We start from the raw sequence: 25413 nt of genomic DNA, 5'->3' as shown, positions 1-25413 counted from the left end.
TATGGATAATAGGATTAGGAGACTGTGGACTTCATTTTGTCTCTGACCTCCTAGGAGGGTAGCATTAGGGCCCTCAGTCACCCACACAGGATCAAACACACCAGGATATACAACCCCCCCAACATCCAGTTGCTCCAACCTCAATCCAGGATTACACTGTGTGTGCAGATAAAAATCTGTCTAACAGACACCCCCGTAGACAAGCTCATGACTGCTGCATATCAGCTTTGATGCACTGATGGGACACCTTAATGGATCAACAAGACCAGTGGGTGTGTCCAGCACTAAGATCACTCTTTAGGGTACAGTATCAATTAGTGCCAGGGAGAAATATTATTAATGCCACTGTGGAAAATCAAATGAATGTCAAATATCCTTTCCAGTTTGAATCTGTGTCTTTCTGTGTTTCAGTCTAAAGCCTGCCCCTCCTGACCATTTTCATTCAGCTGACCGGTCAAAACACCAGCTGTTGTTTCTCTATGCCAGTCACCCACCAGCTTTTCAGGAGATTAGTTATCACTGATACCAAACCCGAAGATAGAAAGGGTAAAGAAAGACTAAAAGGAGGCTAAATGATCTGGTTGTGCTGGTGTGTTCAGCTTTGTTTTGCCCGTTTTCTAAGCTGGTTTTAAGACTACCTTAGAGCTTTAAGGGATTGGGCATTTATATGATGAAAGAATGTGTTGCTAACAAAGACGAGTCGGAAAAAAAACGCGTTTACCAAGAAGCACATTATGAATTACACGTGGAAAAACTGTCTAACTGTTATTAGGAAGTTCACCAAGTAGGGAAGCCATGTAAAAGGCATGTGTTTTGGTTGCTAAACTTGTTTTGTAATGCCAGCAGAGGAAACTGAGGTTCAGATTGTGAAACAGCTTAGACTGTGGTTTTTGATCTGCGTTTGTCACTCGAGAAACATTTCCAAAGGTTCATGAGAAAAGGGATGTCAATGTGGTATTTTGATTCAGTGCCCTGCAGTAAATAATTAAAGTTTGGGACTTTTAAACTTAAATGAACGTCTGCTGCATTCAAACCCTTGTTGAAGTAGTTGACACGTTGTTGACTTAGATTCATAGATTAATATGATACAATATGCTATACTCAACATTGAAGGAAGCTAGCATTCAGCAAGCATTCAAAATTACGTGCTCCAGGTTTGTGATTGTTCATAATTTTGCAGGAAATTTGGATTTCAAATTTCAAATCAGGAAATAATCCAAATGAAAAATCCATTTGCAGCGAATGTGACCTCTGGCATTTATTACTATTACTATTCAATTTCCTGTTAAAAGGGAGTTTTTCTTTGCCACCGTCACCTTCAGGCTTGCTCTGGGGGTTTCAAGCCGGGTGGTTTTGTAAAGCGTCTTGAGACGATTTGTATTGTTATTGACGCTATATAAATAAAATTTAACAGAATTCAATTGAATTTGTGTAGAAAACGTTTCAATCTATATGCTGAGAAAATGCGCTCTGGAGACATACAGCAACCTATTCATCTTTTAAAGACACATCTGATAAACTGCTTGGTCGTATTGGTTTGTGGTTTACATGTGTTCTCGCTGCGATGGAGTTAAATTGCTGTGTTCACACAAACACAAACAGACTGACCTGAGGGACCGACCTAACCTTAGCCCTAACCCTCAGGGAAAACTATGCTGGTTTCAAAACAAGCAAACTAGATGTGAACGCAGCCTGAACTAATCAGCTGCTGGTGTTTGCAGCAACATTCCTACGCTGTTGCACAATTAGCAATGCAATTGACATCAACCAGTAATTTGTGTTTTACATAGCTGAAGGGGGCAGCAACTGTAGCAACTGAGGCAGATAAGGGTATGGTACATCCTGTGGCGGAGAAACCAAAGTTACTAATGTAATTACGGGTTCTATGAGTGAGCGGTTTCTTGCAGTCAAGAAGAAAACTGAATTCAGGAGGAAAAGAAAAGTTTGTTATACGTTCTTGATCAATTTTCATTTGCCCCCTGATCTGATCCCAATCATTTAATATTGAGTCACTCCTTTGTGTAGCTGCTCTAGAGCTTTCGGTCATGATCTCCATCAGGTGGTGGGGGTTTTCCCATATATCAAGTGAATCCTGAGCACTTGTGGTGGTATTATTTCTGTTTCTAAAAAAACTGACAGCCTTTATAAGTTGCACTTAAATCAATGATTGCAGCTGAGTAACAGAAATACCTGGTATTGTAGGTCAGTCCAACTTTAGGCGGAAACTGAGCTAGAGAGAAAGAGCCACAGTTTGACCTGATTGCGGTTACACCTGAGGCATTGAGATGAGCCCCCGCCACCGTGCAGAGGTCATGTGATAGCCTGTTGTTGTGGGGTGGTGTTCGGTTTAAGGGGAGCTCACAGCTGAAGCTTCATGGGAACAGCGGCGCACCGTACGATAATGCCGCTCTCAACAGTGGACTGCCTGTTCGGTCGACCCAAAGGCACTAAAAGTGAGACAGACGGGGAAGAAAAACGTCCGTCTGTGGTAGTAGTAGTAGTAGGAGGGTAGTCGACAACAAATCTTCCCTTTGAAACGTAACCTAAACTGCAGCTATTGTTGTTATTAAAGTCTCTGAGGCTGATTTACTGGAACAGTGCGATAATGAGGCACAAATAGCAGTCAGGTGCCATTGTTAGTAGTTTTTTTTTTCACCCACTATCAACAATGCACAGGATATGATGAGAGTTGTAACTGGAGGAGTATAAATAGTATTTAATGAATAGCATGCAGCGTCCAGAGAGAGAAGAGTGAACAAGAGAAAGTTCTGAAGGTAGTGGACTGATTGGACAGTCTAGGACTTTCATGATCCTTGTCTATGAAGGCTGTCAGTCAACCAGGTCCGTAGTATATCCAAAAACAAAAGGTGGAAACAAAGGGAACTTGACTTGTAGAGTTTCTTGAAGACATTTCACCACTCATCCAAGTGATGGGTTGACATCATATGTCAAACAATTGCTCCTGTTGGTTGTGTTTCCTCAAAGTTGAGGTTACTTGTGTGGTATCAACCAACCCTAAGGTTTTTAACCGATCACTTTCTGCAACTGGCTGAATTTCATTAACATTTCATGGCCTCTTGTCCCCGTGTCTCTCCTTCGTCTATTCCTGTGCGTGCGCCGCTTTACTAAAAACAAACCCACCAGAAACCGTCCCACAGACCAGGATTGTTTCCCAAAAACAAGCCACACTTTTTCCCAACGTGACGTTCTCCTCCATTACTGTGTTTATTTTAAGTGAAACTCATAAATTCTGTCCCTCTGCTCAAAATACTGCCTTGAACACAAAATGTGCGTTAATCCACAGCTTCAACCCGCCCCCCCAGCCAATGTATTATTAACTGTTTCCGTGCCATTTTTAGGCTTTTTAAAAATTAACTTGCGTCTCAGTGCAAACTGTGGAGGAAAAAAACCCTGGTTACGTGTGGATGAGCTGCTGCTTTCTTTCTAATACGGGTTTTATTAGCCATTATACTGCAATTAAGATAAGACAGATCTATACACATTTGCGCTGTGTATTTCCTCTTCTTGTGAGTGCCATGCTGTCGTAATCAACAGCATCAGTAAAGAGGGATAATCCTTTAAATGATGGAATGCACTTTTTTATCCCTTTCAGCCCTTTCAGCCCTTTTGCCATAATCATTTTTAATCTTCCTCGTCCATTACCATCATGCCCCATGCTCCGCCATTTCATTACACTGTGGTGCTCTTTCCGCCTCCCTGTGTCCCCTCCTAGCTGCTGTCTTGTTGGCGTATTGCGGTGAGGAGTTCCAGGGGTAAGAGGCTGTGGGATGACATCTTAATAACCGCAGATTTAAGCGCCTTTTTTGTGGTTTGCCGGTCAAATCTCCTGTGGACATCCGAGCATGATTTACGCAACATCTGAGTTTGGATTCGTCCCAGGGAGCCGGGGGACGTAGTAAAGGATCAAACCCTGTAGCAGTTGTAGCTCATTCATGTTTTAGGCTGTCAGGGAGATTTTAGGACTTAGATATGGAACATCCATGAGGGAACTCAACGCTGAATCTCCTTTAATCCGTCTGCTGCAAAGTTACTTGGTGTTACTGTACTTGTGAAGATGTAAGCAAATCTCCTAATCTGAGGCCACCTCTAACCCTCACCGTGTCCCAGAACGACAACCTCTAGAGCTGAAAAATTAAGCTAACATGAAAATGACAAAACTACAGATCCTAAAATGGCCAGCTGGCTCGTGGAAACAAACGTTTACATCCTGGTCTAAAACTTGTTTTGGCCTCTAAACCAACAACTGTATTTTTTTATTATTTTTTCCTTGTTCAACTAAATTGTTTAAATTGTTCGAAGCCTAAAAATTATGCATAATTAGGAGCTTGGTTGACGTCACCTGTCTCCCTTAGCTCCACTCACTCTCCACCTCTTTGACCATTTCTGAATCAGCCACTGCCAAGATGGCGACGATGGTTCACAGGAATCATATGGGTGCTGTCACAGGTCACACAGGGTTTGTCCAACTTGATATCGTAGACTGTAGAAAAAGGTGGAAGCAGTGACTGCTCCTCAAAAAATGAAGCCAAAGCAAGTAGAGCTCCCCCTGGTGGCTGGCTGTCTTATAGGTCATAAGCTCCACCCCCTCCATGTTAGTGGATGGGAGTTAAATAAATCACTAAAGTGCTCTTTTTCCAAAGATAGTTTCTCTCATTTTAGGTAGTTAATATAATGCTGACGTATGTTTAAGAGCCTGATAGACTGTTAGCATGTCTTAAACTTACAAAATGAATGGCCGTGCAGTAAACTGCGCTAACCTGCACAGCTTTTTAAGTATATTACAACTTTTGTTTTGTGAGGTTGTAAGTGAATTAATGTAACTAGTTATCAGTAGTTAGTATTTGCAAAGTCTGAATCCAAGATGGTGCTTGCTTAAAAAAAAATAAATAAAATAAGTGCAGTGTATAATCTTCTCGGACAGGACTTTATAGACTCTGCCTCCAAACTTGCAAGATGGCGCTGCCCGCATCATCAATATTCTAGCCTCAGTTCCAACAGAAGGAAGTGGAGACGTGTCGTCCATGTTTTTTTTACAGTCTGTGCTTCATATAGAGACAGCGCTCTCTGCGATCTATAAATATCCACCCTGAGTTGGCTGCTGAAAGATCTAAATTAGTGCCGATGTGTGCAGATCTGTCCAGAGCTCAGCACACAATGGGCTCTCCACATTCAACAATTACCAACTTTTTATTGCTGCCCTCTCCATTCAGGTTTCAGTTCAGACCACCAGGATTATGTTAGCGTATTAGCTCACTTGTGACCTTCCATATTTTTCATCTTGCATGTTTATTTAATAGATTTTTATGTTTTTGCCCGATCTGGAAAACCCCTGAGCATGACTGTGGTTGAACCCCCACTGACTGTGGAGCCATGAAGTGCCTTATGAGTTCTCCTCTAACTAACACCCTTATAGGGGTTGACTGTTGTAGGCCAACAACTTTGTTTGCTGCCTTTTTACATGCAGGTGGTGCTCATTGGTGCATTCAGAGAAATGTGGGTTATGTCTGTTGGATTTAAGTCCAGATATCTTCTGAGCTGGTCACTAATTTTTTATTTTGTCAAATTTAGGATTGTTTCACGCTCGTCCCTGCTGTCTTGTTTGTATTTTCTTAAGCCTCTGTTACATGCTTGACAGAGGCAGATTAAGTGTGTGGACTGTAGAGCTTTTCTCATCGGGGGTTTATGCCGTTTTATTCCTCAAAAGCCTGAACAGAGCGACTGTTTGTTGTAGGAGCGTTCACAAAGGACAAAGCCGGGAGCGCAAACACATAAAGCATTTGCCGAAGTCTCTCGAGAAGATAGACTCTTTCACAAAGATGCCATTCATGCTGATGTGCTCCTCCCCAGCTGTGGAGCGGACATTGCTTCGGACAGATGTGCACTCGAGCACACACAAGACGCCCTTTTTCACCTAACCCTCGGCACAGTTTCTCCCCTGTTTGCTCAGGCTGGGAGAATCGTCTTCACTGAGAATTTGCAGAACAGTGGATATACATGCGTACGGCCATTCTGCACTTTGTAAAACAGCAAAAGGGTGATTTGGTAACAGAATTTCCCTGGAATATGAGGGATTTTAGGGATTAACAGGCAGCACACACACAGTCCAAGGTACACTCTGTAAGCTGTTAACTCGTTCATAGAGGACTAGAGTTGAAATCATCACTTAGACTTGAACAGCTGGCAATTTGTCCCGAGTAAAAGCTGCACAGATGGAGGATTTCACTTTGATGAAGTTTGCGGTTGCGTATTTGAAATTGAGCCACTCTGTTGGCAGTGCAGGACGTTCTGAGATCCTTTTACTTTGGTCCTACACTTCCCATAATGCTACAGCGCTTAATGTCATTTTCCATCGCTGCCTCTTTGCATGGTAACACCCTAAATAACTGGTACTTTTATGCACTTGGCTTCTTCAGATTGTCTTTTGGGATTTTCCAAGTTTAGTTTTAGACTGTAAAATAAAAATAGATAAATAAAAGTTAGCAAATGCGCTTAACAAGTCAATTTACCTTTCGTTCTTTATTACGTGAAAGAAAGAAAGAAGAAAGAAGAAAACAGTTAGTCCTCTGAACCTCTGAAGGACCCTAGCCCGTGGGAAAAGTTGAATACATGGCTGTGCACTCAGTTAAATATTTATTCGAACATTATTTATTTGCTTTCTTGAGGAGAGTTAAATGAGACGACTGTTACCACTGTCGTGTTTGGTTGCAGCCACAAGTGGGCTAACTTAGCTTAGCATCAAGACTGGAAACAAGAGGAAGCAGCTAATCCTGTTAAGCTTTGAGGGTAACTAAATCTGCACTCAAGCACATCTAAAGATCAAAAATTCTTAACGTTATCTGGCAGAATAATAATCTTAGTTTCAAGTCAATAATCTGAAAAACTTAACTAAAACTAGGAGAGGTTCTCTGGTAAAAGTATGTGTTAAAGAGAGATTTAACGGAGATCACTTTAACATGTGAATGGTGTCAAATGTCTTACCACAAACCAGTCACTCCAAATGTCAAACTGCAGCTTTAATTCATTAAAATGAACCATTCCGCTCAGCAGAAGTAGTAAAAGTCAAACATTTCTGTCTGCTCGCTGAGTGCAACGGCGTCCTGATGTTAACTCTGCAGGCAGACTTCCCTCTGATCTGTGTTGACATAATGAGAGGCAACATTTCCTCCTGTTAGTACTCTCAACATCCAGCTGACAGCGCCTTACAATGCCGTTATCGACCAGTTACACTACATTAGGCCCGTGTCTTTGAATGCATGCTCTGAGCGTATTACTTCTGTTTTTCATTTGAGACGGAGTGCTTTATTTCATCTCAGGGTCGACGAGTGTGTGTATATATATATATATATATATATATATATATGAGATTAATTGTGATTCACCGTTCGCCCCCACCTCCCCCTTCTCCAAACAAATCTCCCCTCCTGCCCCTTTTTACCCCAGATCCCTGAATGAAGCTGTGTGCAGACATCAGAGTGTGAGGAGAATTTAAAGTTTGGGTCCTTTCTCAAAATCGGTCTGACGCAACATGGAGGATGCAAAGAAATAAGGAGTGGTAAAACAAACAAAAAAAATCACTTTATTAAGCGGCCAGTTTTATTTGTCAGGATAACTGAGGCTGTAGAAAAAAATTTGTTAAAGTTTGGTTAATACTGCGCTCTGGTCTACCTCCACTGGTTACAAAGAAATGTTGGATTATGCGCTGTACAGTCAACTAATTGTCTTTTTTTTTCCCCACTGAGCTTAAGTTGGCGTGTTGTTTTATCTGGCTGGTAAATTACATTAAATTTAAATAATTTAACTCACTGAAAAAAGCTTCAAAGATCCCTCAGATCCTTAAGGTCCATTATCTAGTTTATAGCACAGCTTCCCATTTTGTAGGTTTCAAACAGACAAATAGGTTCCTGTCAATAGCAACTGTCAATCATCATGATGTCACATCCTGTTTCCTGTAGTGTCAAGTAACAAACTAAAACAAAACGTGAACATACGTCTTTATATTAACAACTTAAAATGACAGAAAAAGTGTTTTATTTTGTCCCATCCACTAACATGGAGGGGGTGGGACTTGAGACCTATACTGCAGTCAGCCACCAGGGGGAGCTCCACACGCATTGGCTTCACTTTTGAGGAGCTGTCATGGCGTACACTTTTTATACCGACTGTGGTAAGGGTAACATAGTGCAAACAACATTTTAAACCATCCACTTGTCTGTCTGTCTGCGTCTGTCTCCTTAGCAACACATTCTAGAGAGAGATCCCCGAGGCGTTTCCCTCCAGTGAACTCTGAATCTACCCTGGAGTTTCCTTCCAGCGCCCAGGAGGCATCCAAGACCACCTCTACCTGCCCCTTTAGGCCATGTTCAGACCTCACATTAATACTGGTCCTGGGTGTTAAGATATGAATCATTAACAGCTCCTCTGCCTTTCCTGATGAACCACAGTCACTCTTTTGATCAGTCATCGCCCACATGTTCAGCTCGTCCCTTCAACTGTCAAACCAAACATCCACTCATACTGAGGCTCACATCACGGCCTCGTGTTAAACTCATTAATCCACATCTTTCATCGCCAGTAGCTTCCTGGAAATCCACCAAAAAATGTGTCCGTGCAATACCCCGTCTGGGGAACATCTATTAAATTATTATCATCCATAATGTGATCATTACAATCAGGCTGAAAGTCCGCTCCCAAGCCCCATCGTTATTATTGAATTGCAGGTGAATGAAATTTCGTTTCCTCTCCGCCAACAAGAAGGACTTAATCTCTATTTTTAGATGCAGGCGGGTGAAAAAATGACTAAACCTGACGGGCCATTAAAACATAATCAAACCGATGGCTTTCTATCTGGCGAACCAGAAACGTGTGGACAGTGCACGACTGATGGGCAATAAGACTGAAATAAAACTGTAATGGTGTAAAGAGAGGAAGACATAGGCAGGAAAAAATGGCAGAGTATAACAGTCATAAAGTTGTTTTGTTTGGTTCTAGTGATTTATTTAAACCTCAAGCTCATTATTTTACAGCTTTTGTGTGTTTGAGTTTAACCCTAACCAGGTGAACTGGGTATGGCTGTAACTTTAAGAGCTAAACATGTAGAGTGTTCTTAGTTCCTGATACTGTGGTCAGTACAGTTTTAGCTTCGGCGTCTATTTCACACACAATGAGAGACGCAGTTTATTGCTGACTACAGGCCCCGCAGCAGTCTTTGCTCAAGTTTCTAGATTTTTTTTCCGTTTTTCGTCGCTGTGGACTTGATAAAAACAAAAAGGATGACAGCTCCGCCGTATCTGGGAAGGTGAGAGACAGCATGGATGCATGGGGGCTGCTATCTCTGCGGCCGCCAGTCCACATTGCAATGCGAGCAGTGAGAGCCTCAACCGCTCGGTAAGGAGATATTTCAATACCTGCTCACAGATACGGCGCAGGCAGCGTCTAATGCCTGATCAGATTCATTCCGAGTGTGATTTGCGAATGTGTCGGCTCAACTTCGCCTTATTTCACTTCCTTTTATCGTTTCCCTCTATCTGTTTACTTTCACGCCGGGCACATCATATTGTGGTGGCACAGATACAGATTGTGATCCACAAGAGGACCATCTGCCGCGCGGCGAGAGCTCGGGAGGTCAGTGACCCTCCGCTGCCGAGTGTCTGAGTCAGATAAACTCATGACCTGCTTGTCTTTCACTGACAGGAAGAGGACGGAATTCGGGGAGACGTGAGGCCGTCTGGAGACGTCAGGAACGGCAGGAGGGACGTCTGATCAATACTCGTTCATGTCTCGGAAGTGACGCTCGGCTTTGTGTATTTATTGTGCGTTTAGAAGAAAAATCAAGACTTAATTCTTTGATTTAAATATCAGGCACCCTTCAATAGAGAGTCTGTATGTAATGCTTTGTAATGGGAATTATGCCAGAGTGCCCTTTGACCGCTTCTTTATCCTCTTAACCTTGCACTTTTTCTGCATAGGTTGCACGCGAACAGTGCTGGTTATGCATTAAAGGTATCCTGTATTGAACGCCCATGTGCACAAACGCATCCGAATATCCAAGTAGATGGTCTGATAGTCGATTTTATCGTGACCACATTCTGTCACGACAGCCTGTCTCTCAGCTTTGGTAGCAGGAAGCAGAGTGACTGCGAGCTCTCTCACTTACAAAACCACCCCGCTGTACAAAGTGCATGACGCCTCGGTCTGTGTCTGGCAAAGAGCAGAACAGGAAGCAGCAAGGTGGGGCCGAGCCTCTGCTGTTCACTCTTCCTCTCCTCCGCCTCGTTCACTCGCTCCAGATTTAGACTGGCTTCTGATTCCTGGCGGGAAGGACATCCTGGATTTTGAGGAGGCAGGAATAGCACTCGGTGTTTGGCACTGCTGTGAGTGTGATAAGTGTGTGTGGTGAGGGACAGTAGGGGAGGGAGGGGCCCCCGGGAGCGAAGCAAGAGTAAGGCCAAAGATGGCCAGTGAGGATGCACTGGAGGACCTGCCGAGGGATCAACTGGTTGAATCCCCGGTACCCACCGAGCAGATTGAAACTGATTCTTCGGTAGGCATCAGCGGCCCTTCTCGCCGCTTTCTTTCCATCCATAACTACGGCCCCGCTCTCTCTTCTGTCAACTTCCTCGTTCACTTCCTGTAAAAACATCTCCTATGTGACAGCGAATCACTTGTGAGTTTTAATTCCTGCCAGCTGTTGTGATTTCGGCGTCTTAGACCTCGCTCCGGACGGTCTTTGTTGTAAAACGCCAGGGATCGAGCCGTATTGTGTTAAACACGAGTGCGTCAGAGCACAAACTCTGCCTTCCTGTCGTTCACAGTTTGCTGCTGCTTTCTCTTCTTTTAAAGAAAAATGGCTGCTGAGGCCTGCAACACCTAGAACAATCTCCAGCACATATACACGTCCCAAACACTGGCGTCTCCGTTTGTTGTCCTCGCTAAAGCGACACATTTGAGCCGTGCCGTGACCTCGTTCCACGGCCGGTTTGTGAAACACGCTCAGTGACATTGCTTTTTTTGAAGTTTGGAGCTGACGTAACATCGCATTAAAGCAAAAAATAAAAGCTTCGGCCTGTGCCATGTGCTTCTTTCTGTTGGCCGCTTGGACTCGGCCTGACTTTGTTGTGGTGCATTGTGTTGCAGATGGATTATGGTTTTAATGAGAACAGAGCTGTGGCCACGGCTTGCATGTAGCTGGATGGACACAGAGACCTAAGAAGTTGTAATCAGATCTGCTAAGCTGGACGGCTGGCTGCACAGCGCGGCGAAAGGCCCCCCTTTAGCCGAGGGAATATAATGTCACAACAGTAAATTAATGAGTTTCCAGCTTTTGCCGCATTTTCAGCGTAGATCATGTCGTGTAAAATCGAATGCAGGAGTCAGGGTTGTGAACGTGATGAACAGCGGCCGTTTATAAAGCTTTTAATGTTCAGTAAAGATGGACCTATCTGCAGTACGTTTGCTGACGTTAGTAAGCTGTTTACATTATTTTTTTCCCTTTCTCCCTTACATCAGGATGGTTTCTCGTGACCACAAATGATTACTGTGTCAATATTTTTGTGGTTTATTCATTCAGATAACAAGACGTTTTTATTCTTCTCACATTTCCCATAAAGACATCAAAACAAAAATACAGAAATTGTTCATGTTTCTGCTTCCTCATGACAACTGAACTTTTGACATTTGTGTGCCACCACGGTGCACCACTGACTGGCCTACAAATATTTATACAACATGTATTTTAACCCATCATAATTTTGCTCCCTTTACAACAAAAGACTCGGCATCAAGTCCGCATACCACAACACAGCCGATTTCCCCTCAGCGCTTAGTTTCTTTTGTGCTGAATCAGCATCTGCATAAAGGAGCAGGTGGAGCTACTGGCAGCTGTCGCCATGTCATGAATTCAGGTTGAATCACAGCTCACTGAAACAAACTAGTCGCAGCACCAGCTGTGCATGGTGTTTGCTCTGCAGCTAGTTCAAGTACTCAATTCATTCAACACTTTTAAAAACTACTTGTAGGTGGAAAGTGAAACTTCATGCCTCCTGTAGGTGTGAGAATCATGAAAGGCCCAACGATACGTTGCGATCATCAGAAGACTGAAGTCACGATATGATATTTTTGCGCTAACATTTACTCTTTTTCAACAGTAAATAACGTCCCCAAAGGAAAACTTTGCCAACTTGCTTTAATATTTGTTGTGTTTCCCGAATGATTTATTTTTATGTGGTACTCCATGCAAGTTCCGTGTAAGCCCTCGGGTGTTATCCACAGGGCATTGTTTGTTTGGATGGCAGTCCACTAGATAGCGCTGTTGAGTTGTATCAAGAGTTTCACAATCTCAAATTTTTCTGCGAGGTTCACGAGCTTGTTGCCATTTATTTATTTTTTTTAGAAATGGTGGAGGTGAATGGTGCGTTGACATGTTGTGGTTTCGTCGCACAGCATTCTCTTCAACATTTTACACGTCTGAGGAAAATGTCGATATATACCCATCAGGCTCATCTTTAAATTTTTTTTACGTTTCCCCCATTAATTTACCCTGTTGCTAACATGCTAAACTGTTAGCCTCGGTGGCTTCTAGACGCCAGCGGTTGCCTAGCAGCCGTGTTCTTACTTACGGCTAATGTTACCGAGCGAATGTCGAGCATTTTCTGTGCAGTTTCTGACCTCACCAGATAAAACTTTTTTTTTTTAAACAATGCTTGGCGTCCGTGTTTTTATGCAACACAGCGACCACCCCCAGCCCCGTGGAGAACGCTAATGTACGGGGAGCTTACACTTAAAGCTTCTTGCTCAGTTCATATTGACAGCGAATGGCAATGAGTTGTGATCTTGTCAAGAGAACCATCTGGAAGGACAGACCTGTGCCTTTATCATTCCCGCTTGTTTGCTTCTGCTCCCTTCCCTCTTCTGGTTCTTTCGGGATTTTGGGCAGTTTTGACGTTACAGGGCGTACTACTGCCCTCCACGGGTTGAAATTATTTACTCCACTTTAGATTCTGGTTGCTTTTCACGGCATTGCTGCTGCTTTAATGACTTCCTGAGTTCTCAAACTACGGTTTGAACTAATGTCTCAATAACATGCCCCTTAATCACCCGTTAAGGCATCATTAACGCATTCTTTTTGACGGCCCTAATACATATATTTACGTCTAATACAATAATCATTTGAGTTTAAGCTTTAAAATGCAGGTTTTAGATACTTGCAACAATTTATGGACAAGAAGAGACGTGAAATCTGATTTAAAATTAGCATAAACTGATCTGCTTCTTCAATCCCGTGTGTTTAGGCACTAAAACTAATTTTTTTTTTCATGTCTTTATGACATTTTTCTATGTGTACACGTACTTTGTGTTTACTTGTGACCGATCCAGAAGCAGAAGAGACCCTGATTGATTTTATTCTCCATTAATGTTGTTCTAATCTGCTGTAATCTGGTTAGTGTTGATCAGTAGGAGAGCTGATGTGAGCACTCAGCTCTTTAGCGCTTAGGTGATGCCTTTGCTTTGATGCTGCTTCACAGTTTCAGCTTGGCAGGTTTCACACGTTGAAAGTTACTATTTTCTTCTTTGTATGAGCTGAGCAGTCGGAGATGTCACCGTGTGGTTTCTCTTTCAGCACAAACTGAATAATCCACCTCATACGCACTTGGCTCAATATAGAACTTTCTTTTCTGTGCAACTTTCAGGACGCATAACATGACTTCTTGTCTTGTTGAGCCTTCGCCTCAATCGTATCATTTCCTCCTTCAGAATGATCCAGACTCTGTGCTCCATCAGCTCGGTCTGGACCAGAACTCTGACTTCTCAGACTCCAGCGTGCAGCAGCGCCTGGACGAGCACCGCGAGAGGATCCGCAGGGAGATCCGCAAGGAGCTGAAGATCAAGGAAGGTGCGGAAAACCTGCGCAGGGCCACGACCGACAAGAGGAATGCCCAGCAGGTGGATTCTCAGCTCCGCAGCTCCAACCGCAAGCTGGAGGCCCTCCAAAATCAGCTGCAGGAGCTGGACGCACATATTGTGGTCAAAGGCCCTGACGACAACAAAGGTATCCACCAAAATGATCATTACTTGCATGTTACCAGTACTTTGTGGAATAATCCATTTCTTTTTTACATCTGTGATGCAAAAGTATGATACCAACATTGCAATGGAAATTTAAGTACCTCTGGGTGGTGTATTGGCTGATCCCAGTTATTTAATATTGAGTATCAGGCGATCCGAGTCCCGATCCGATCTGAAATAAACTAAATTTCTCCTACAACCAACTCGCCAAACATCCACATTGCACAATTTACAAATTGCCATTTCTGACTTCATTATACAGAGTAAAGTACTTCCACACAGCAGACATGCCTCTTCTTCTTCTGGGATTTTTGGCAGCTTTGATGACAGCCGATTGACATTAAATCAGAAGAAGAAGAAGTTTTGATGCTACAGGGATGTGGTTTTTGTTTGGTTATGGCAGACCTAAAACAAACAACCGCAAAAGATCGGGCTCGATCTGGAGATCCCTAGTCTTGATTGTCTTAATTGTCCACAATTACACCAGGTGTGGTACACAAAATGCTAATTTTAGCATGCTAACATGCTGACGTTTAACAGGTTTAAGGTTTTCCATGGACACTCCAAGGTACATCTGATGGGAATGTTGTTAGCGGCATGCGTCATTGTCAAGTGCTGTTTTTTTTTTTTTTATTTGTTATGCTTCAAAAGCTGCTTTTACATGTAGTTTTTTTGTGTCTGTGGGTAAGAAATGTGCCACAATACGTAGTGATTTCACCACACAATGACAAATAAGTTAAGAAACTGTTTAGTCATGAGAACTTTTGCAGAGATGGCCCTACATTTCTGACTAAGTGGTGAATGATAAAACCACATTGTTGGTCGGATGTGATCATGAGTTCAAGTTCCTGTATGAACCGGTCACGTTCGCATTGCTAGATTTTATCTTTTCATAATACACCATGATAGAATACCTATTTCATGCAAGAGTTTTTTTGTTTTAATACCATACTGACCTAAACTGAGATCAAAGGCTTCCTTATCGGAAGGGAATTACTATAACAGTGCTTCAGTGGTAAATAAAGTTGAACTTAATGGGCTAAAATTTATGGACAAAGCTTCGTCTGCCAGAGGACGACAGTGCTGTTCAAATAACCAAAAGTAACCCGACCTCTTACTGTTCATCCGCTCCTCTTGCCAGATACCGCTAAGTCTCCCGGCTCAGTCAATCGGACGTCGGCCAATCAGCACCGCATTGCAGCTTTGGAGCGGCAGCTAAACATTGAGCTAAAGGTCAAACAGGGAGCAGAGAACATGATTCCAATATATGCCAATGGAGGCACCAAGGTATTGCACTGAAGAATAAAGTCACTACATGTACTTCAGCTACCAATTATCAGTCAATCATTTTACTTTCCTGTTTTTATGATGCTTCACAGGACAAAAAGCTTCTCCAGACGGCTCAGCAGATGCTGCAGGACAGCAAGACGAAGATTGACATCATCCGCATGCAGATCCGAAAGGCCATGCAGGCCACGGAGCAGTCTGAGGACAACCAAAGTACGTACCATCCTCTTTGTTTTCATCCCCACTCACGTCTCTCAGTTCCTCTTTCATCCCACCTCTTTTACTCTTTCAGCTTATAAACACTGCATATTTTATGATGCGGGTGGTAATGGATCAATTCTTGCTTCAGAACTTCACAGTGTATAGTCTTCTAGTCCAACACACACACACACACACACACACACACTCAGACTCACCTCGTCCATTACAGCCCTCTGACTCTCTCAGGTTAGAGCCTTATTGATGTTCCTGCATCCCCTTGATGTTGCCCAACAACTAAAAGCCATGCCTCATTTACCAGAGGTTAGAGAGTGGCCGGACAGATGCAGGGAGCCAGGAAGGGAGTGTGACTGAAAGGACTGAGTCAGAGATGACAACACAGTGAACGGAAGTGAAGAGATGAAAGAGGATGAAACAAAAGCTCGGAGCAGAGTAGTGACTTTGGAAAGGACGGGAAACCCAATGATATATGCGCTTTCCTCCTCATGTTATTTCTGCACCTGTTTAAATCTTAATATTTATATATAATATCAACACAGATCACACGACTGCTTGTATGTGAAAGAAGTCACTCTTAGAATTATTAAGATTATTCCCCTTACCCTATTTTGCGGCTGCCGTAGAGTCAGTTGTTTCCTTCAGGGGGTGGTGGAGACCAAAAATGGAGATAAAAACATCAGACAAAGCGGACAAAGCAGCTGCTCAAAAAATATACTAGTGATGGTTTTGCCTGGAAGCTAGGAGACCACAAAATGTTTGTTGGACAAATTTGGTCTGTTAAAAATTCATTGTGCCAAGGGAAGATCTGCCAGGCCAATCGAGGCTTAATGTGGTGATGGACAGAAGATTAACGGCGATGTAGCCATTAAATTGATTCTGTTTATGGAAAAATGGCTGCCATTGGAGAACTGAGATGTTTATATGCCACCATCACAGTTGTTGTAAAAGATATGGTCAGCACATTGACTTTAAAGGACGAACAGTTAGCAGATTAAGGCATTATGTGAAAAGCATACGACACGTAATTCGTTTCTCTGATTGGTTGTAGGATTGTGCAGATGTGCAGCTGAAACACACCACATTATGAAATCCAAAGGGCCCAAGCTCTGATAAGAACTGAGTCTGGCTACGGCAAACTCATTCTCTTCCTGTGCCATATTTTGTCACAAATCGTCACCGCGTGTCCCCGTACGTCCATCTGTTCTCGTGTTGTTTACTAAACCTGGATCTGTGTACCAGGTAAGCCAGACCTGTGTGGGGTGGAGCTGCGTGTGGAGGAGCTGTGGCATCACTACCGAGTGGAGCACGCCATGGCCGAGGGAGCCAAGAACATGCTGCGACTGCTGGGTGCAGGAAAGGTTCAAGATAAGAAGGCCATCGCTGAGGTCTGGACGGTTCTGTTGTTTACATTTTTGTAATGATTCCACAGAATGAAGTAAATGTTACTGTATACAGTATATTAGGTTTATATTTTAGTGTAAACTTAAATGCATTTATTGTATTTCGTACAATACTAGTACTAGTATTGGGTCCAATATGACGCTCATGTCTTCATACTCGCAATTTACGACATCATCCTTTACCTATACTCATAGAATCCGGGGTTACAATATGTAACCAACATTAGCTGCACTTATAGGCAGAATCAGGACATCCCAATACATATGGGATCATTTATAATTTATCATATCTGCATTATCATTTTATCCCCTCAAGTTGATCAATATTCGTACTCTTTTGCGACGTCATCCTATGCTGACTCTCTTAGAACCCGGGGTTACAATACGTAACCACCATTAGCTGTGCTGTTAGGCAGAATCAGGACAGCCCTACACATACGGGTTAATTGATTATTTATAATATATATATTATTGCCTCACGTGTATCAGTATCAGTACCACTCTACAACATCATCCTGCGCCTATACTCATAGAACCTGGAGTTACAATATGTAACCATTAGCGGAGACAGGATAGGAAGATGGGGTTCGAGTCCTGCCCAGGGGCGGAGACAGTAAAGCCCTAAGGCAAGATACAGGAGTCACACTGGCTCGGATGTTGCCCGGGTTAATAAGGTTCACGTCAGGTGTGGGGGAACCAGAACCAAGGGATTGGTTTTATCACAGGACCTCTACGTTAGGAGACATATGGTAGGTAGTTTGTGGTGTGATTTTCTTTCTTTCTGTGCCTTGCAGGCTCAGTGTGGTCTGAGCGAGTCGTCCCAGCGCCTCGACCTGCTCAGGTGTTCTATGGAACAGCGGCTGCAGGAGCTGCCCGAGGATCATCCCAAGGCCTGCCTCATCAAGGAGGAGCTGGTGCTGGCCTCCTCCTCGGCTTTCAGCTCTCGCCACAGCACCCCGTATGTCCATAACCAGTACAGCACCCTGAGCAAACCGTCACCACTCACAGGTAGATTCAGACTCCATCCACTGATGTCTCTGTTTTAACCAAAGTTATAGTTTTGTATCTAGAAATGTGTTTTTCTATCCAGGTACTCTTCAGGTTCGTCTTCTGGGCTGCATGGGCCTCCTGGAGGTCGTCCCAGGGCGAAGCAGAGCGAACCCAGTGGTTCTTCCCTCTTATTCCCAAGGAGACGGACGCTCCTCGTTCAAACTGAGCGGCCTCTACAACCGCAGCACCAGCAGCATGAGCCTCAAGATCCCGAGCAAGAACGAAGAGCTCTCCTGTAAAGTGTTTCTGTTCTTCCTGTTGCCATACAAAATATTCCACTTGGCGTGAAAATCTAAGTGTAAAGAACTTGAGAAAAAAAGACTTGAGAAAGATCCTGGGTGTGTTTGTTTTACAGCTGAGGTGTGTGCAGTGCTGAAGCTGGAAAACACAGTGGTGGGTCAGTCGGCCTGGAAAACAGTTGGAGAGCAGGCCTGGGACCAGACCTTCACCGTCGAGCTAGAGAGAGTAAGACAAGGAGAAAAATACACCTTCACTCTGCGTTATCGCAGCCTATCACGCATACATACTGTGATTTTGTTTGTTCTTCAACTAATTCTCACACAAAAATACCTGGATTGTTTTATTCAGAGAAAGAAATTGCTAGAGCTTAGATGCTGTTTTAAATAATATGAAACTGGTCAGATCTTCTCCTTACATACCTTCCATGTCCTGTAATCAGTCCAGGGAGATGGAGATAGCAGTGCACTGGAGAGACTACCGCTCCCTGTGCGCTCTGAAGTACCTGAAGCTGGAAGAGTTCCTGGACAACCAAAGACACCAAGTCCAGCTGGAACTGGAGCCTCAAGGACTGCTGCTGGCTGAGGTACAGGACAAACTTTGTACCAACACGCCGTTTGATTTATTGATCTACTGTATAAACAGGTCAACATAAAATGAAAAATCACATGAACATATTCCTTAGAAAGGTTGGGACACAGCAAGCCGACATTGGGAAATGTGTGTGAACCGTATATATTAAAAAAAACAAACAAACTGAACTGGTAGAGTTTCTTGAAGATGTTTCCTCCAAGTCTTTAGTTTCAGTTTTTTTGGTGGGGAGTTGTGTTTTTCGGTCTAGACACAGGCTTCCCTGTTGGTCGGTAGTTGCTTGATGTTGGTTTGTTGTGTCTGTACTGATGCATACTGCTCCACACATTCACTTAATATAGGTGCAATAACATGCAACTGTTAATGTTTCAGGTGAAGTTCTTCAACCCAGTGATAGAAAGAGGGCGAAGACTCCAGAGGCAGAGGAAAGTATTTTCTAAAGAGCACGGTAGGTTCACACACAGCCTCTTAAACCTAAATATAACACATAATTCCTTACATTTGTTAAAGAATAAAAGTTTGCAGGAGTTAGAGCAAGCGTGGGATCACTCTTAGTGTTAGGTGCTCTGTGGGAAACACTTCGGGCAATGAGTCAACAAAAGAAACAGATACGAGTGTGCATAAATGTATGGCTGCAGCTCAGGTGGTTGCGTGGATGAGCTAGTAAGTTTGGTAATTCAATATCGGCCTCCTTCTGAGCATGTGTCAGTGTGTCCTTCTGTAAGGAACTGAGACATGGCTTCAGGGTTTTTCTTGTTCTGCTGCCACGTTTGGGTTGAGAGGTGATGCTGCATATAAAGTTTCTTCAGTCCAGGGATTATAAACATAACAATCGTGAACTGTCACGTCATTAAATGTGATTATGCTGATGTTTGCATTGTGGTTTTATTTCTTTTTCCTCAGTACAAACAGACGTGATAATATGTTCTCCGCTGTTGTTTCAGGTAAAGCTTTCCTGCGTGCCCGTCAGATGAACGTGGACATTGCTACCTGGGTCCGCCTGCTGAGGAACGCCATCCCCACTGGAAGCAACACGTCCGCATACACACCCAGCTTCACAAGCAACACACACAGCACGGGGTATGTGACTAATACGCCCAGTGGCGATCCTGGCAAAGGCGTACGCGCAACGTTCTTTAACAAGTGTCTAAAACCAAAGTTACTGAACATAAGCAGTCAAAATCAGTGAAATCTGGCGGACAGAAGTCTGAAAATACAAATACAAATTGTGTGCAAAGTCTGTGTAGTAAGTGTAAAGGAGAGTGTGCAGCCATTAAATGGTATCTTCTAATGTTTCATAACTGTTAGGGTTATTTAATCATTATTTTTATTTATGTAGCTTAAAATAGCGGGTGCTCTCACTTTGACATATATATCCCAGACAGATTGCTGACAGAAACTTGTTTCAATCCTAAATATGTAATGTGATTCATTTTTATAAACGTTTTGCTTAATGAACAGTAGTGGGCCTGACATTGAGCCTTGAGGAACTCCGTTAGTAACCTTCAGTTAATATTACATGACTATTTAAAACAATTGAGACTAAATATCTTCTTATCATGTACATTCATTTATTTCATTACACAGATGTTGTGCAACATGCTTTTGGCAGTACAATGCTTACCATTAAAGCAAATATGACTTTTTAGCAACATTTTTTAATATTTACTATTTTCCATAACTTAGAGGATTTAAATTAAAAACCAAGCTTGATTCAGGTTTACATTAATTTATTTTCCTTATTGAAACCATGAGAAGATTCAGGTTTTTGGGGGAAAGTTGACTGAACTGTAGAGTGTCTTTAACTTTTAAAACCACAACAGCATTTAGTAAATGAGATTTTATTTGATTTGTGTTCTATGAACGTTGCAGAGAAATCTCCGTAGAGAAGCTGAATCTGAATCCGGAGTGCGACTCTCCATCTAAAGTCGAGGTCGGGTGCGATGTGGTGGACGGCCCTGCTCCCCAGGTGAGTGAGAGCGAAGCAGACAAAGGACTTGCTGATGGGGACAGACGGGCGTCTTTACACTATCACGTTACCATTTTGCTCACTTCCTACCTGCAGCCTCTGTCTGCACCGTTGTGCTGCAGTGAAATCTAAGACGGACATAGCTTTCGGCCTGAGATCAGAGAGAAGGGGGAGAACTGAAAACTCAAGGCGACAGCGTTAATGAGACATAATTGGATGGAGGGAAGCTTTAATTTGATCAAGGCCAAATCGGTGTTATTTTCCCAGTGTGTAGTACACAGTCTGCAGAGGGAATTAATGTGGGAGCCAGGAATGAAGAGAGGAATTACTGTAGAGAAAACAAAGAAAACACGAGGAAGGAATCTTGTTTAGACACAAATTAAACAAAATAAAAATAATTCATCTTGGATAAAAGTATATTGTATTTCTCTGGACCCAGATTTTAAAGCAAGGCTACCTATTTTACACTAAAAGAAACCTCTTAAGCACTTTATGAAAGATTTGAGATTGCTGGACATATGGAGAAGACTGAATCCACAGGTCACATCCTACTCGAGTTATTCTAGTACTCATAAGACATTTTCACGTATTGATTATTTCTTGATTTCCACAGAACTAAGGTCCAAAGTACAAAACTGTTTCTATGGTAATATTGTGATTTCAAATCGCTCACCCTGCTGCTTAGTGTACCTGGATAAAAACATAAGTGTTTTCAGGATGAGGAATTTGTCAAGCACATAGAAAAACGGATATTTGATCAACACTACACAAACAACTGCATGTATGAAGTGGGAGGCATTCAAAGCTTTTATTAGGGGACAAATTATTAAACAGGTTTCAAATCTAAGAGGGCCCGAGAGGAGAGAGTGCAGTTGGAGCATAAAATAAAGATACTTCAGGAAAAGGTGCAGGGCTCTCAAGTCTCACGCATTGGGCGTGAGACACACGCATTTCGACCCGTTCACACGCTCACACGCCACACCTTGTATTTCTCACGCAGAGAAATTACCACGATAAAGCGCACCAAGTTGCGCCGCTATTTTTTTTAAATAGGTATGAATCAAGCGCGTTCCCGTAGAGTTCAGAGGCGCCTTTCACGCACCAGCCAATCAAATAAAAAGACTATAGCTACTGAACAGCCAATCAAAAAATAGGATTGCTGTATCCGGGCAAGATTTAGATTTTCCCGGTTCAGACGCTCGCTGAGAAAAGGACCGTCACATCGAGTCACATCTCACTCATTACAAAACTTCTGGGTCTCGTAAACCCGACCAATTAAATATAAAATCAGTCCTGTGTCCCGTTTAAAACTGAATATTTTTTTCGTTTTGTGTTAGATTAAAAAACAAATAACCAGTCTCTTTTTAATTTTTTGATTTTTGATTGCCATTTGAAAATGGAAAGAACGACTGATAAACCAATTGTAAGTCATCTCATCATTTGATTTTTGTTGCTGGGGGATATTGTGTCCAGGATAATCAGTATTAATGTTAGCAGTTGACCAGTGTGTGAACTAGCCTAGCTAGCTCGTTGAATCCCGGCTAGTTTCAGCAGCTATACTGTCACTTGTTTTATAGTCTTAGTTCAGGACACATTATTCACATAGCTTTTCTCTTAGGCCACCGCTTAGTTTTTTCTTTAACGTTGTTCACAAAGCAGTTGAGACCAACTTTTAGGAAGGACATTACCAACTTAAGATGAGATTTGAAAAAAAAAAAGCTCTGCTTTGCTTGAAGGCTCATGCAGGAGCTATTCACCTCGCTCCATGATAGGCTGAGTGCTACATTTTTGACTCAGTTGCAGAAATATCTTTCCCAGGGGGCTAAATTATGTGATACCATATTATTGGTAAGCTCAGACATTATCAGACACACACAAACCTGCACTAAGAAATGCTGAATTAAATAAATATTTTTATTTGTGCGAATTTAAGTGTCATTTATCAGATCAAAGCCCCGTCCCCAACCAAATTCCTGCCGTCGCCGCCAAAATCTCACTCTGAACTCAGATCAAAACTTGAGAGCCCTGAAGGTGTATGTGGAAAGTAACCCACAGTTAGAGAAGGAGTTACTGATTCTGAGAGCTGAATATGATATTAAAAAAAAATCTGCAAACAGAGCTGCCTCGAGTAGATTGAATCAAACTTGCATGGCAGATTAAACAATTAGAATCTAAAACACCAATAACCAGTATCATACATCTTCCCTAAATGTAAAACTTACAGAAACAAATTAAAAATAAATCCAATTGTAAAACGCATGATCAAGATATGGAGCGATGCTAAAATAAATATTTAAAAGACCCACAAGCACTGTCACAATTTAGCCCAGTATGGGGAAATTACAACTTTACACCAGGCAGAGCAGATGCAGCATCTAAAAGGAATTCAAAAGATCCAAGATTTATTTCTGCCGCATTCAAATAACATAATGTCATTTTGAGGAGCTGAGCATTAAATAGAACATAGAAATTTTATTAGATCAAACCAAAATAATGCTCTCACTAGACCTGCTTATTCGTCTTTGATAAAGGACAGTCTAAGAGAGGACATAATTTCAGAGTTTTGCGATAATTGTTTGACACTTTCCTCACCTGGAAATTCACAGACGAGCCTGAATGCCTGGAAAGAAGACCTGGAGACTGAATTTACAGAGGAAAAGAGGGAGATGGCTTGTGCAGGAGTTGAATCCAAATCAACAAATGTACGTCTTAAACTGTGTGTTACACCAGTGGAACTACACAAATATAACAAAAACATACCAGATTTGCACAAAATGTATGAAAAGTAAAGGAACCCTATTTCATTGGGTAGAAAAATTAGAATGTTTTGGGAAGAAAAATTACCTCAAAACTCATCACATTGAATCCTAAACTATTTTTGTTGGGTCTGTATCCAGAGAAACATAACCTCAACAAAAGTGAAAGAATACTCACAGATCTAAGTTTGCTCAATGCCAAAAAATGCATTGCGCAATGAACTTGCAAGTGCGTATATTTACTTTTACTGACTTTATTATCTATATTTACTCCTAAAATGTTGCTGTCCGACACTCATTTTCATTGGAAGTGTGTCATGTGATTACCAAAAACACTTCGTTTAGTCATGTTTAAATTTGGAGATTAATATAATCGTTCGAAACCAACAATACAATAAATAGTAGTGGGCCTCACACTGAGCCTTGAGGAACTCCGTCAGTAACCTTCAATTAGTATTACATGATCACATTAAAAGAACTGAAACTAAATATCATCTTATTATGTAAATTCATTTATTTGATGGCTTAAATTCTGAATCTTTACACGGCCGTTGTGCAACATGTTTTGAGGCAGTACTGGCAAATGTGAGGCCGACACAGAATTAGGCGAGCAGAGAGAGAGTCAGAGGGGGGAGAAGGGCCTGTGGCAGATGGTGCGTTCAGTATTAGGGATTAATTACTCTGATGTTTTTTAGACAACTAATTAGAAGTAGAGGAGGGAGTGGATGGGACAGGAAGAGGGGAGGAGCGAGGCTGTTGGCCAGCAGGGGATCTGGCAATCAAGCATGATGAGGCTGTTTGTCTGCTTTCGCAGATGTTAGTAACCATTTTGTCCTCATTTGTTCCTCTTTTTTTTTTTATCTCCCTTCTCGCAATTTCCTCTCTTTCTCTTTATTTCCCTCCTTCCTTCTTCTCCATCCCTGTTTGTCACAGGTACAGCCGGCAGTCACTGAGCCCCCGTCCACGCCCGACGCCCCTGCTCGCGTGCAGCCAACCAGAACCCCGTCCCGCAACTCGTTACCCAGGTGCAGACACACACAACAACCCCCCTCCTCCCACCACCACCACCCATGCACAATAAACACATGAGCATTTTCTTTTGCAATGTGGCCAACACAGCATGACACCAGGAAGACACCCCCGACACGCAATATGCTCCTGTGTTTTTTGGCAGTAAAGACAAGTCATCATTAATGGGGATTACAGCATATGTCACCTCACAGTAAACATGCTTCACTGTGTCCTGTAAGCTGTTAAGACATACCGTGAACAATATTAGTAGCTTTATGTACACATTAATGTCCTGTAAGCCGCATTTGAATACGACATCATGTGATGTTGCATGCATTGTTGACTGATCAGCCCATAATCTTTCTCTCTCTCAGACCCAACAAAGGCCCTCTTTCCCTGCAGGACTTCAAGCTGATCGCAGTTCTGGGCAGAGGCCACTTTGGGAAGGTACTCTTGGTCGCTTCACAACATACAACATAATATTTTTATGTTAGCAATGAATCAAAAAACTGTCATGCTGTCCATGTAAATGAAGCCAGCAGACTCTTTCAACAGCCTTATCCATTGAATGTTTCCGTGTTCATTTCCATTTCTATTATTCTAAACCACGATCTGATTAAAGGAAGCCTTTGTCGGACTCCTCAGGTGTTGCTGTCGGAGTACAAAAAGACCAGCAGCCTTTTCGCCATCAAAGCCCTGAAGAAAGGAGACATCTTGGCGAGAGATGAAGTGGAAAGGTAAAACAGTTTTACGGCCTTAATCTGATCTCTGCTGCAGGGCAAGGGCTCATTCGCCCCACAGTTACACCTCG

At 42.6% G+C, this 25413-nt stretch overlaps 1 protein-coding gene across 4 annotated transcripts in view; it reads left to right on the top strand.

Moving 5' to 3' along the window:
* Positions 1–25413, top strand: part of pkn1b (protein kinase N1b) — a 37527-nt gene that overhangs the window by 6000 nt on the left and 6114 nt on the right. The window contains exons 1-16 of one of the 4 annotated variants that reach the window (XM_084571356.1): positions 9916–10561; positions 13771–14065; positions 15224–15369; positions 15462–15582; positions 16828–16973; positions 17783–17996; positions 18079–18273; positions 18394–18503; positions 18718–18861; positions 19239–19314; positions 19811–19946; positions 20739–20835; positions 23442–23537; positions 24525–24616; positions 24977–25049; positions 25248–25339. In XM_084571356.1, coding sequence (XP_084427482.1) covers positions 10472–10561; positions 13771–14065; positions 15224–15369; positions 15462–15582; positions 16828–16973; positions 17783–17996; positions 18079–18273; positions 18394–18503; positions 18718–18861; positions 19239–19314; positions 19811–19946; positions 20739–20835; positions 23442–23537; positions 24525–24616; positions 24977–25049; positions 25248–25339 — 2123 coding nt within the window. In that variant the 5' untranslated portion in view covers positions 9916–10471. Of the gene's footprint in view, positions 1–9915; positions 10562–13770; positions 14066–15223; positions 15370–15461; positions 15583–16827; positions 16974–17782; positions 17997–18078; positions 18274–18393; positions 18504–18717; positions 18862–19238; positions 19315–19810; positions 19947–20738; positions 20836–23441; positions 23538–24524; positions 24617–24976; positions 25050–25247; positions 25340–25413 lie in introns of those variants that run through there. The other 3 variants (XM_084571357.1, XM_084571359.1, XM_084571358.1) reach the window with 3 other exon arrangements.

Source organism: Chelon labrosus (genome assembly GCF_963514085.1).
Source record: "Chelon labrosus genome assembly, chromosome: 21".
Taxonomy (NCBI): Eukaryota; Metazoa; Chordata; class Actinopteri; order Mugiliformes; family Mugilidae; genus Chelon; species Chelon labrosus.
Note: the sequence above shows the minus strand (reverse complement) of the source record. Positions and strands in the feature narration are given on the sequence as shown.